The 13,913-nt window shown below is 38.8% G+C and overlaps 1 protein-coding gene and 1 long non-coding RNA gene across 10 annotated transcripts in view; one reads left to right on the top strand and one right to left on the bottom strand.

Annotated features, from left to right (window-relative positions):
• The window catches only part of LOC125467504 (uncharacterized), a 66,165-nt gene extending 54,707 nt beyond the window's left edge, over positions 1-11,458 (top strand). The window contains exon 4 of one of the 2 annotated variants that reach the window (XR_009442999.1): positions 10,341-11,458. This is a non-coding gene — a long non-coding RNA (uncharacterized LOC125467504). Of the gene's footprint in view, positions 1-4,505; positions 5,657-10,340 lie in introns of those variants that run through there. The other variant, XR_009442997.1, reaches the window with a different exon arrangement.
• Positions 1-13,913, bottom strand: part of LOC125467438 (PDZ and LIM domain protein 7) — a 207,567-nt gene that overhangs the window by 37,891 nt on the left and 155,763 nt on the right. For 5 of the 8 annotated variants that reach the window (XM_059640251.1, XM_059640250.1, XM_059640252.1 and 2 more), the window contains 3 exons: positions 9,912-10,040; positions 5,551-5,616; positions 2,673-2,809 (listed from right to left, as the gene is read on the bottom strand). In XM_059640251.1, coding sequence (XP_059496234.1) covers positions 2,673-2,809; positions 5,551-5,616; positions 9,912-10,040 — 332 coding nt within the window. The remainder of the gene's footprint in view (positions 1-2,672; positions 2,810-5,550; positions 5,617-9,911; positions 10,041-13,913) is intronic. The other 3 variants (XM_059640253.1, XM_059640256.1, XM_059640257.1) reach the window with 2 other exon arrangements.

The following is a 13,913-nucleotide window of genomic DNA, read 5'->3' as shown; positions in this document are numbered from 1 at the left end:
CTCACAAATAACAGAGAAGACTCTGCATGAGGTTAAACCTGATGCTTCCAGACCTGGGGTGAGGGTAAATGCCAGCTGGACACCAATGCTAGCCACATGATGCCTCTGAGCAAAGGAGATAATTTATTTCAGAGGTTGAAGTTTGGAGCTGGAACCATTGTTGCCTTGAGGGTATGAGGCAAGGTTGATGCAAGGTCAGGTCCTGTGACTGACCATGTTCAGGTAGGCGATACAGTCTTGAACAAATAAGTGGATCGCCTGAAAGCCCCTATCTCTCAAATGGGTCAGGAGCAGACCATATTTGGCCCTCAGAACTGCCAGAAGGCCTGTCAGAAACTGTAGGTACTCCCCTCCATCTGGTGTTAAGGAAACCTCCAAGTCCAAAGTGAATGCAGCCTCGATACCATTAGTGCTGGAAAAAGAGGCGGAAAGTCTCTCAGATACCCTGGAGCAAGAGATAGGTATGGTCCGGTATACACTGCCTGTGTTAGAGTCAGAGCCTGAGGAACTGGATTAGGGTGAAAACATTGCAAGAAAATCTACCACGACAAAGACCAGGCCTACATCCCTGAATGTAGCAGGGAGGGATGTAGTGACTGGAACCAGCTGGGTCTTGTTGACCAGGAGATTCTTGATTGTGGAGTTGTTAATTTGAGCCGATCAGGAAAGTCTTGGCTGACCACCATAACCAGGAGATTTAGAATGTCCTTGGTTCAGGGGACTGACTCCAAGCTGGCTGGCCACAGCCAGTGTACTGTGCACACCAAGGGATACCAGCCTCTGTGATTATTTCAGGTTGTATAAAAGGTCTGTTGTCACTGTTGTTGTCGTTAGATCCCATGCCAGCATTTTTCAGCTTTTGCCCCTTCAAACTATCCTTTTCACTGCAATCAATGTCTCCATTTCTTCACTGTTGTGAATGGAAGTAATCCTGGTAACTATTTACAGAGGTGCAAATTCCTCCTGTGATCAAGTCACTGAGGTGACAACCAAAGTTCCAGTTGAGGAACTTTTCATGATTGACATAAACTGCAGGTAACTGAAAAGGAAGAAGGCTGCTTTCTACTCAACACCAATTTTATCGTTATCCAAGTTCAGTATTCTTTTGAATTGCCAAATCAGATCACAATGTAGTATTTTAAAGGTAAAGTTGTAAAGAGAATTTAAATTGGTACCAGAATGCACAGCTTTGGAGAACTATAGATGCAAGGATTTTAAAAGTTCTTAATGCTATGGCACCGTAGATTAAATAAGTAGCATATTATCCATTATGTTGTATAGCACCCTGCTAGAAAACATACAATCAGAATTACTGAATTTGGTGCTGTACAGTAATTTTTCATTGTGCAGTTTGCCATTTACAGAATTCCCAGTTCAATTGGCTGAGCAAATCTAAATGTGTGTTAGATTAAGACCCATGTTCCAATTAGATATCATGTTACATTTTGTATTTTTACTCCCTGGCTATTTTTGGAGTTTAGGATCTTAGTTAGCTATTACAGGGGAGCCTTCACGGAATATGTTCCAGAAGACATCTTACACTTATAATTTATAAATTGTGCATGACCACTGCCAATCAAATGCTTAATTTTACATTCAGTTCTTTATTTCTCTAGCCTTTCACGGAAGTTCACAAGGCTAGCTATCAGAATAGAATATCCTTCTTTGTCATGTGTATTCAAGTACAGGAGTACAGTGAAAAGTTTACAATGTTGCTCCATGTGGTGCCATCTTAGGTAGAAGTTACCTAGGTACAGATTATTTCTCTATTTCATATTCTAATGAGGTGGGTGGTGGTTGGGGAGGGGGAGGGTGAGGAGAAGGAAAAAAGTTACATTACTCCCAGTTATTCATGGTATAAGTTAGAAAAAATGAGAAACAAAGTTAAAAGGATTAACATTACAATCTTTCTATAAAAGGCAGTATGGTGGCACAGTGGTTAGCACTGCTGCCTCACAGTGCCAAAGACCTGGGTTCAACTCCACCCTCAGGCCCTTTTGTCTGTGCGGAGTTTACACGTTCCCCTGTATCTGCGTGGGTTTTCACTGGGTGCTCCGGTTCCCTCCCACAATCCAAAGATGTGCAGGTTAGGTGGATTGGCTGTGCTACATTGCCCACAGTGTTCAGGGATGTGTGGGTCTGGGTGGGATGCTGAGGGTCGGTGTGGACTTGTTGGGCCAAAGGGCCTGTTTCCACACTCTGGGGATTTTGATTCTAGATCAGTGCATAGTGCTTCCCTTTCAAAGGCTTCAGATTGAAGTTGAAGTGTCCGTCAACAAACTGAAATTCTTTTCAAAATGACCAAGTACTTTGAAACAACTGTTGAATTGAATAAGAATTACTGTTCAAAAATATATTCAGGACGCTCTCCTAAAAATGTTTGAGTTTGAATTGAATGGCTTAATTGCTCCCTCACGCACTTTGCTCAAATGGATAATTATACTTATAGGCTGCATTTAAATACACTAGGACCTTTTTATTTCTGTAAATGAAACAATGCAACAAAAATAGGAAAGTTGATTACAATGGTAGAGAATGTATCCCAAAGAAATGTTTCACTTTATCATTATTTATTTCACTAAATATTTCTTAATGCTGAAACTTTCCAAGATGCTCAGAGCCAATTTCCTTGTCAAACAAAGTCAAAAATAAATGTTGCTTTAGTATATTACCTCCAGTTGAGTGAACAGTTGCAGGTTTGATACTCGCTGTGCTGACAACCTTTGGTTTAGAAGATACGTTTGAGGCGTCTGTACAGAGTTGAGATGCTGGAGGCCTGATCACATCGGTGTTGCTTGAGAAACCGTGACTGAAGAATGTTTTTAAAAAAAGAAAGTGAATGGAAAATACAAGGGAAATGTGATTAAATTAAACTTTTTGAAATTGACTGTAACAGGATGCCATCAGTAAGTTATTAAATCCATAACTAGCAGTGGGCAGCAGAAACATTTCTTATCAGTTTACTCATCCATTTGATTTAATGGATAGGCCAAAACTTGAATGCATGATGTTCAATAAACAGCTAATTCTCAACTCCTCTGCCTTTTCATCATAGGTATGAAGAGTTTTTTTTTCTACAAACTGCCACAGAAACCAGAAGTTTTAAATGTCTAATCATGATGAGGTAGTTGCATTTGAGCAGCAATACTAATTTCCCTTGTAGTTTGCTCTGGTAGCTTCACAGCAATCCAAATTGTACGGTATAGCCTTTTGGGTTTGTTTGAAAACAAGTACACTTTTCATTTATTAAATATTATCTTGCCACTGGTTGCTTTTTTTTTGGTTTTTCCTTCAGTGGTACTGGTGAGGCAAATTAACAAGTCCAAACAGCAACAAATGAGCAATTAATCAGTTTGAACTACATAATATAACTGAGGTTCAAATGAGAAAGTTTGTAACATGAATAGTGCTTTTGTCAAATCTGATCACAGATCAAAATTGGCAAGTTTGAGAGCACAAGTGAAAGAGTCCTTTAAGACTATTGCTCCAGTCTTCAAGTAGTGTTGCTTGGGCCCAAAAATCTGTTTCACTGATTATATTCACTTGAGTACCTCTGCCATTTCTTATCACCATGTGATATTTTTCCACCTTTTTAGAGGTGATACAAGACTGGTCCCTAAAGCTGAAGAAAGACTGGAAAAATGTGACTTTTTAAAAATAAAGCAAGCTGACTGAGAAGGGATCTTGTCAAGTAATAAGCACTATAGTACTGATAACTTGTGTCTAAGGAAAGATATGACATTAAGTCACGATACTAAGTTGAAGGATACAAATCTAATCCATCTAAACATAACACTGGTTTACATGGGCATGTCGGGTGCTTTTCTCCAAATATTATTGAATACTTAGCACGGGTTTTTTAAAGCAATGGAGATAGAAACACTGGAATTACGTAACAAGTGACTAGAGGCTACCACTTAGGATTATAAACTTGATCTGGTGGGTGAGTAAGATAGAACAAATGGATTTTCTATTCCATTTCTAATAACACTAATCCACCTAGTCACTGGTTAGGCACAGACTGTAGCAAAGCTGGACGGTTTCTTAGCTTCACTCGTCTATTAAATCACTTTGCTCATCCTGCTATTTGAAATTTTATAACAATGCTTTTTTACAGTAATGCTGGGTGAATAAGTTCACCAGAGATTAAGTTGCCATTTTGGAAAAAAAAGAGAAATGTGATTAAATTATCAAATGCTGGTCATGGACAGAGTTTGAGTGGCAGCTGGTGTTTGAATTTGGTGATTTGAGTCCATTTTAGATTGGGTTTAAAGGTAAGTATATCTAAGTATTAGCTGATTCTTGTTTTTACAGCTGGTGAATTTGAAACATTTGAGGATGGGATTCACTGAATCTGAATATTGATCATACTGTGGATTTAAGACACAAGTACTAAATAACTCTTGCAGTTGACTGTAAACTCTCACTCCTCTGAACATGGCGTTAAGATATTTCGACTGCTGAACATAACTGTCTAATGGTAATTGAATTGTATTTCATTGTAGGAATTTATTGCAGATCCAAAGGATGTATCCTGAAGTAAAACACAGTTGGGGAAACTATGGAGCAGAAATTTGTCTTGGCTGAGCAAAACAGGCAATATCAAACGTTCACCTATTACACGTAGCGTCTGACACTTAATTTTGTAATGATATTAATGAAAATTAATATCAAGTGCTGTTTCTAATACCATCTATTTCAGTTGCTGTCTACCTCCGGCATTACTAAATTCCGGACTACCTTTACATTTGGTAATAACAGGACAAAAGCATGCTTAGCGAAAAATATATAACACGTGCGATGTTGGACTTCAAAGGAAAAACTCTGAAAGTGACTCAAATATCAGATTAGATATTGATTAGGATACTTTCCTCAAGCAAGGTGAAGCTAATGCTGAGAAACAGAGATGACAACATTCAAAAAATTAAAGTAAAGACAATGAAGACAAAATGAAAGAATGCTGGATGCTGACATTCTCCATACAGCTCATAAGGACTGTTCCTTCCTTTTCTTTTAATTTCCTCACTTTTTCCAGTTTTGCTTTATGGCTCAGTGGATGTACTGATGCATTGTTCATTGCAAACTGTCATGTATACTTGAAGAATGGCATGTCATACAATTTAAAGTATTTTTTTCCCAATGACAACTCTGAATTCTGGCCCATTCTGCACAAAATGTAGTGAGTGCCTGCTGGACTGCAACAAAATTTCATAACTTGGTTCCTTGATGTTTAGACGTCAGGCATAAAAGACACAACACTTTACAGAATTTCACTGCAACTTTGGCTGATTTGAATTTGGCAATCTCCATTCATCTCTGGTTTTGGAAATAGAGAGCTCATTGTTCAGACTGAAGTTGCCTCACTTTTTTAAAGTGACAAATTTAAAATCTGGAATAAGGAGGCAGTAGGAAAAATGAGAATACTTCTGTGTAATGTGAATACTTGGCATCTCTGTTGACTGACTAACATTGTACAGTCACGCCATGTGTAGCATTAGTGCTCTGTTAAAAAGTTGAAGTGATTTTTGACACATCTTTTTAAGAAGGTACCTAGTCCTTGTGGTATGTGCTGATTGAGACTGGTGACTGATGGAGGAAGAGGTCCTCTGCTGCCAACTGTAGCCAAAAGGAGACAAAAAGTATTAAACAAAATGAAAACCTCAGACACTAAAGAAGCTGGTGCATTTCTCCTGTAAAGAGAAATGCTATCTTCCTAAAAATCTATTTGTTTTATTTGTTGAAAATACTTTAAAGATCAAGGATAGCTGTAAATTACAGGGGTGGCAAAACATAAAATGCTATTTTCTTTTAGTGACTGAAAGCAGCTTCAGAACAGACACTACAAAAATACTATGTGATGGAGCTGGTCGTTGCAGCTCCCAGTATGGAAGTTTCAAATGGGAAGAGTTAGTGGGTAGACCTAGTCAAAATGTACCATAATGTCCTGCTCTTAATATTTGACTACGTCTACAATATAGAATTCTCCAGTTCCTAAAGCTGTGTCTTTTTTGAGCTGTTAATATACAATGTTCTGATATTCTGTTATAAATCTTGCTGATATGTATACACATTGTTTAGTACACCTACACTATTTTGTACATAACAGAGGCAACATGAAGTGTTTTGCATTGCACAGTCTGCTATTGCAGCCACTTCATATTTCTTATTTTGTTTTTGGAAGTGTCATAACCTTTGTTATGAGTGCACACATTTTTGTATCACTGCACACTAGTTATCTGTTGTGGAATAAGTATTACCTGTTCCCTATCCACGAGTCTATTTTAGTATCATGGTCTGCAGACTGAAAGGAAATCAATACTTTTTTCAAAGCAGAAGCTTAAAGTGAACTATCTGATGGACATCATCAAATGCCTCCTTTCATACATTTGGAATAATTTCCATTTTGAGGTATGAGTTAAAATTTCTATTCAACTGAAGTAAGCCAAATAAGGCATTGCTGAGTGCATCCTGAAAGTTGCTTCTGTAAGGGTTTACCTTGAACATGATACTTAAGGATACTGACACTGTTGCAGAACAGCTACCTGCTATAACAAATATACTTCCATCAATTTCAGATAGTTGTTCTGATTTCCAGAGCTGGAGAACTGATCCCACTGTGAGTTTTATGCTCAGGTACCATGGGGAAAATCTAACCCATAGGTATGTGATATAACTCATTTAAGTACAGACTCAAAATGACTCCCAGCCAATTGTCAGATTTCATTTCTTTCAGATTCTGACCTTTTGGGATAGGAACTTATTTCACTTGTAGCAATTTCCAGCATTTTCCCCATTACTGATCTTAACTATCTAAGGTTCCAAATTTTGTTCCAGTGATATGAATCAATATTTAGCCATTCTTGAATATCCTAGAATAAGGGCCTTAGATCTTGAAAATCAGTGTGTGATTTCCTCTGCATCACTGCAGCATCTTATGCTGTAGCTGTACAAAACTCTGGTGCGGCCGCACTTGGAGTATTGCGTACAGTTCTGGTCACTGCATTATAAGAAAGATGTGGAAGCTTTGGAAAGGGTGCAGAGGAGATTTACTAGGATGTTGCCTGGTATGAAGGGAAGGTCTTACGAGGAAAGGCTAAGGGACTTGAGGTTGTTTTCATTAGAGAGAAGAAGGTTGAGAGGTGACTTAATTGATACATATAAAATAATCAGAGGGTTAGATAGGGTGAATAGGGAGAGCCTTTTTCCTAGGATGGTGACGGTGAGCACAAAGGGGCATAGCTTTAAATTGAGGGGTGAAAGATTATAGGACAGATGTCAGAGGTAGTTTCTTTACTCAGACAGTAGTAAGGGAGAACGCTTTGCCTGCAACGGTAGTAGATTCGCCAACTTTGGGTACATTTAAGTCGTCATTGGATAAGCATATGGACGTACATGGAATAGTGTAGGTTAGATGGGCTTCAGATTGGTATGACAGGTCGGCACAACATCAAGGGCCGAAGGGCCTGTACTGTGCTGTAATGTTCTATGTTCTAGAAGGTGCTGTTTATATACTGTAACATGTACCATTGCTCTTTCAGGACATTCTGTTCACCCTGCACCTTCTAATAGTTTGGATTTTTTTATGATGACCATTCAAGATGTGAAAAATTAACAATGTTATTCTGGCCCTCATGTAATAAAACCTGCATTGGCTGAACTGGTAATGACTTTAGGAGCATTACATTATGCATAAGCTTTAGGTCATTTTGCCTCTTTAGGATGCTAATCAAGACAGTGTCAACCTAGTTTAGCCAGCTCTGTAACAGCTTTCACCAAAGATGAGGGCTTTTGCTCCTAATCACAATCTCCTGTTGAAAACGGTGACTGCACCTCTTCCTCCTGTCAGAGAAAGGTATCTTTAACTATTTATTGTGGGCTTTATTTCAAGAACTCAATACCCAGAAGAGGACAGTGATATCAACTTGAGTTTGATTTACATTTCAACTCCGATCTTAGATTAAAATTTTAATGAGCGCACTCCTATTGGATAAAGGAACCAAGGAAAAACTGACAAAATAGTATCTTAAAGTAGGATGGACGAAAGTACTTCTATAAATGCTTCTTACACCTAATTTGAACACAGGTGGAGAAAGTACAAATTCCAAAATGATTAGTGCAATTCAGGAGCATGAAATACTTTTACACCATCACAAAGATTGGAAAAAGTTAGATTGTTCTTGACTTCGGGTGTTATTAGTGCATATCAAGCACACTGCAAGGACGAATTGTGAATTTTTGCCATCATGCTGTCCACATGGGGAGAATAAATTAGAAAAATCCAACACTTCTAAACAGTCCTTCAAATGCAGAAGAAAAACACATTTTGAAATTATTTTAAATAAATGTTTATGATATGTTAAGTGTTGCAGACACATGCATAATATACTGACATTTTCACATCCATGTTCTATTTTTGAAACTTGTATTATAAATTCATATATCAAATTTGTAATTGAAATGGCCTGTGTGGAAAATTGCCATGCTAAATGATGCCTTCATTGACAGGAAGCTATCACATTGCTACTACTGACAGGAAGGTGACCAGTTTACATAGGCAGCTTCAAATATGAATATAACAAAAATGTTAGATGAAATTATACAACACAAAGAATGTATACTTGTTTAAAATGCTGATTAAGTTTTTTTATCTACAAACCCTATTTTTTGTCCTGTGCGCCTCTGACCTTGTTTCACTTGAAGACAATACTATTTATTGCTATGATGACACTATTTTCTTGCTGTATTTTTGCTACTTTCACTGTAATTTTGTCCCTGAATGCTATTACATTTTCATGAGTTTAGGTTCCTACTGTCTTCCCTGATTTCTTGAACTTTGCCACCCCTAGACCGGATTGACAACAGCTACTTTCCGAGGAGTGGATGCTCAGTGACACATGCCTCTGAATTCTTAAGCTTTAGGATGCCAAATCTGCATTGGTCCAGCCCACAGAAAATAGGATCTGCTAAATCTGGGAAGGCTTAATATTGTACAGCTATATACCCAGGATAATTTTGCAAGGGAATAAGGGAAAAGAATGGATATGTTTATGGATATTTTCTGTTTTTTAATGTTTCTAAATTTTCAATGTATTAATTATGAGATTTGAGATATTTAGGGTATGTACATAAACCACAGTGCTTTTTATAAAGGGAAGTAAGCCTGTAATTTACTAGATTTTCCTATTACGAGTCTGGCCTCAAAAGGAGAAAGGCCAGGCCACCAGAAGGCAGGACAGCCAGGCTCCAAAGCATAGAATACCCACAAGGAAAGGAAGTAAGTGTTAACTGAAAATCCTTTGAGTGGAATCTTGGGGTAGAATTTCAACAATGTTCTCCCAGTCTCCAGCTGTAACCATGGTGGATATACAGTTCATGGCCAGGAGCTACTCCAAAAAAAAAATCTAAAAGGACAAGTTATCTCCATCTGCTTTTAAAATAAACAGAATCTTAAGGGTTAAATATTGGTAAATACACTGGTGAGAACTAAACTTCCATGGTAGCATAGAAATAATACTATGGGATCATTTGTATCTGCTTGAGGGAGTAGAAAGAGCATCAATTTAACATCTGATTGGAACGATGGCTTCTTGACAATGTAGCACTCCCTCTGTACTGCATTGGAATGACAGCCTGGATTATGTGCCACCCTTTCCTACTTCCTAAAGGAGGATATTGAAAACTCACGTCCATGGAGAGTTTCCACATGCCAAATTTCAGTATATCTGCAACCATTCATAAAAATGTTAGTATACACTGCTGTTGATTTTGTTACAAAGTAATTCATTATGAATTCAAGTGTTTATAGATTTATTTCTAGGGATTTGTTATACACTTAAATATCCATGTTTATTTGTACAATGCTCTGCACACGTGGCCCTTTTATAGAATTAGTTTCCACAGATCCGTGGTACCTCAGGTTTGCTTTTCCCGGAGGAACAGAGCTAGGCCTGCTTCGTTTGGGTAAGGAAGGTGCGTTGAGGAGTGGAGTTATACAAATCGCCTCCAAGGCAGTCCTTGGTTTGAGTGGGTTGACACCGGATCTACCCCACAAAGAATTGGAAAAAAAAATACATGTATTATGAAGATTACAAAATATAATTGCACCAGTTTGGTTCACTCTTTTTCTGACTTCTGCTGGCACAGATTACCTTCCTATACTATGCTGAAGGAACCATTCTTTAGTATGATCCTGTATAGTGATTATTGTCTTTGTCTTTTTTTTAAAATCAACGGCCATCAGAGTGGACTCTGAAGGAGCTTGCCACCTCCCATGCACTGAAATACTGTTCAGCTGAAGGTTATGAAGAGCTTTTATTGGGACTTTCTTTTTCACTTTCTAGTTCAAGAGCTGGTGAATCTGACTGTTAAAATCCAATTGCTGCCCCGGCTGTGACTTGATCCCTCAGCAAAGACCATCCTGGACTATATTGTGCGATACTAGAACAAGTTCCCACTCCCTGTGCTATTAATGATTCCCCAGCTCACAAACCAATACCAAGCACGTCTCATCTGGCTCTGACCTCTCTACGTCTCTTCACACCCATCTTCAGAACACCATTGACAATGGAATGCAACTAAGACACTTGCTTAATTTTAGAAGGGTACTTTTTTTTGGAGGAGGATAGGAAAGGTCTACTACACAGTGAACAAGCGCAATGCTCCAAGAGTAAAGTGAATTTAACCCCTTAAGATGTTTCAACCAGACATTGTTATAAATGCTTAGGCTGTAACAGTTGCAATAATTATTAGACAATACCCCTAAAATATCAACTTCCTTCTGATGACCATCTGACATACAAATAACAAGCAATTTACTTATGCTGATGTACATGAGGTTTTGTGGCACAGGGATGTGTCCTTACCTCTGAGTCAGGAATGCTGTATTCAAGTCTCAGCTGCTGGAAAATATTGCTGGAAACGCTCATGCACATATAACACCAGTAAAACTGCAAAGTTGACACCTTTTTCCATTTCATCACTTGTCCTCTGAACTTTAAAAGCTACAAAGCTCATTTTTAACTCTGCAATATGTCTAGAGGAAGGATCAGATTTTTGCCTGAAAGGAAGATTATATTTAAAAAGGGTACTGTTCACATGCAGACATTATAAATTGGCAATTGGACAAGATAATTTACAATGCTTCATCATAGTGTTTCATTTTTGAGAAGATACTGAGCTTTTGCACAAATGTTGATAATCCCCTGTAGCTTCTTTCCTTTTAGATTAACTTTCTTGGAATGTTCAGGGAGACATAGATAAAGAAGAAGCATCTGCTTTGATTCCAAATCAATGTCTGCATGATGTTAGCTTAGGTGGAGAGAATCATGAAAAAAATATCCAGGCCATGGACAGTGAAATTATAATAACATTAGAATGAGAGGAATGCTGCTGCTCATTTCTGTTACTATTTCTGCTTTTGTGACTCATCAATCAATAAAATGATGTGAAAGCACTTTCTCCTAACTAGGTTGTCAGTTACATTGTCTTCATTCTTTAGTCATTCATGGGATGAGGGTATCACTAGCTAGGCAGCATTTACTGCCCATCCCTAATGGGCCAGAGGGCAGCTCCAGGTTGACTGCATTGCTGTGGGGCTGGAGTCACGTGTAGGCCAGACTAGGTAAGGATGACAGTTTCCTTCCTAAAAGGCATCAGTGAACCAGAGGAGTTTTTTCAACAATTGGCAATGGATTCATGGCCATCATTAGATTCTCAACTCCAGATATTCATTGAATTCAAATTCCACAATCTGCTGTGACAGGATTCAAACCCAGGTCCCCAGGATATTACCTGGGTCTCTGTATTAATAGTCCCGTGATAACACCACTAGGCACTGCCTCCCCAATGACTCTGGGCCTTCAACACGGCCCAATACTGTTCTGACTCTCAAGTCAGAGATGCAGGAAATTATTGATCCTCCAACAGTCCAGGGCATTTATGCTTGATACATGAGAAATGTCATGCTTGGAAATTGGAGGCTTTCTCTTTCTTGAGCCTCAGCTTCAGGTTGGAACCTTTCTCTAGTAAGGCACAGCTGAGAATGATAACCTAATGTCAGAATAAACATGCATACAAATGCATGTTTCCTCACTGAATAAAATGAAGAATTGTGAAATCAAAGCTGGCAACAATCTATCTAGCCCAAGACAGGTACATTATATACTCTAGTCTCTAATGCTTAATTTCGTCAAACATCAACCTTGGAACTGTCTAACCTTCCTCAATTTTCAGTTCTGAATCTGAAATATAAAACACACAATGCTTGAAATAGTCAGCAGGTCTGAGCAAGTGCTTCATTCCACATGTTCACTCTGTTTACCTCTTGGATGGTGTCAGACCTGCAGAATATTTCCAGAATTTTCTGTTTTCATTTCTTAATTTATGTTACTTGTTCCATGTATCCTGTCTTCAGTTCTAGTGGTGTCTTTTACTATAGGATTTAATTCTTCATCAAAAGTTCTACAATTTAAATATTTTGACATGCCTTCAATTTTCAAAAATATTTGATCCAGGGATTTGGAATTAAATGAATGCAGGTTTCTCTTCCTCTAAAACTAATGTTAAAAATTCACAATAAATGGTTTAGATTTGAAGTTATAAGAGCTTATTCAGAAAATTAATTTCTGATTTTGATCACACAATACCTCCAAGTGTTGTGTCACATTGACTTCCCATCCTGGGATTTTCCATGCCGCCTTCTATGCGCTGACCCAAGATATGTTCTGATTTTTTTTTCAAACTTCAAAATCACAAAAACTATGAAAAAAATCATAATTCAGCTTCTGAATCCAAAGCAAACTGAACTTCTTAGTCAGTTTAACTAGATCCAGAAAACACAAATTCACTTAGACTTGGGAAGTCACTTTTGTTCAGGTTACTTTTACATTTTTTTTTGCGATTGCTATAGCCTTTTAATCCTTGAAGAAGAACACTCAGACATGCTCAGATCAGATAATTCTGGGAACTCTAGCAAAGCTGGAATCAAGGGGGAAAAAACTGACTACTAGTTAGTTATAGCTGGTACAAAGGCAAATGATTGTGGTTGTAATCATCTCAGTTCCAGGTGGTCTCTGCAGAACCCTCAGGGTGGTGTCCTCAGTCCATTATCTTCAACAACGACTTCAATGACTGTTTCCTCCATAATAAAATCAAAAGTGGAAATGCTCACTGATGATTCACAATGTTCAGCATCATCCGTGGTTCCCCAGATACTGAAGCAGACCTTGGCAAAATGCAGCAAGACCTGGCCATATTCCAGGCTTGGACTAATAAGTAACAGGCAATGACAATTTCCAACAACAGGACATCTAACTGTAGCCTCTTGACATTCAATGCCTTTACCTTCATTGAATCGCCATTATCAACAACTTAGGGTTTACCGTTGACCAGAAACTGAACCAGACTAGCCTTATAAATATGTGATAATGCGAACTGCAGATGCTGGAGAATCCAAGATAATAAAATGTGAGGCTGGATGAACACAGCAGGTCCAGCAGCATCTCAGGAGCACAAAAGCTGACGTTTCGGGCCTAGACCCTTCATCAGAGAGGGGGATAGAGTGAGGGTTCTGGAATAAATAGGGAGAGAGGGAGAGGCGGACCGAAGATGGAGAGAAAAGAAGATAGGTGGAGAGGAGAGTATAGGTGGGGAGGTAGGGAGGGGATAGGTCAGTCCAGGAAAGACGGACAGGTCAAGGAGGTGGGATGAGGTTAGTAGGTAGGAGATGGAGGTGCGGCTTGGGGTGGGAGGAAGGGATGGTTGAGAGGAAGAACAGGTTAGGGAGGCAGAGACAGGTTGGACAGGTTTTGGGATGCAGTGGGTGGAGGGGAAGAGCTGGGCTGGTTGTGTGGTGCAGTGGGGGGAGGGGACGAACTGGGCTGGTTTTGGGATGCACTGGGGGAAGGAGAGATTTT

Source organism: Stegostoma tigrinum, chromosome 37 (genome assembly GCF_030684315.1).
Source record: "Stegostoma tigrinum isolate sSteTig4 chromosome 37, sSteTig4.hap1, whole genome shotgun sequence".
Classification (NCBI taxonomy): Eukaryota; Metazoa; Chordata; class Chondrichthyes; order Orectolobiformes; family Stegostomatidae; genus Stegostoma; species Stegostoma tigrinum.
The sequence above is the reverse complement of the archived record's forward strand: the minus strand, read 5'-3'. Positions and strand labels throughout refer to the sequence as shown.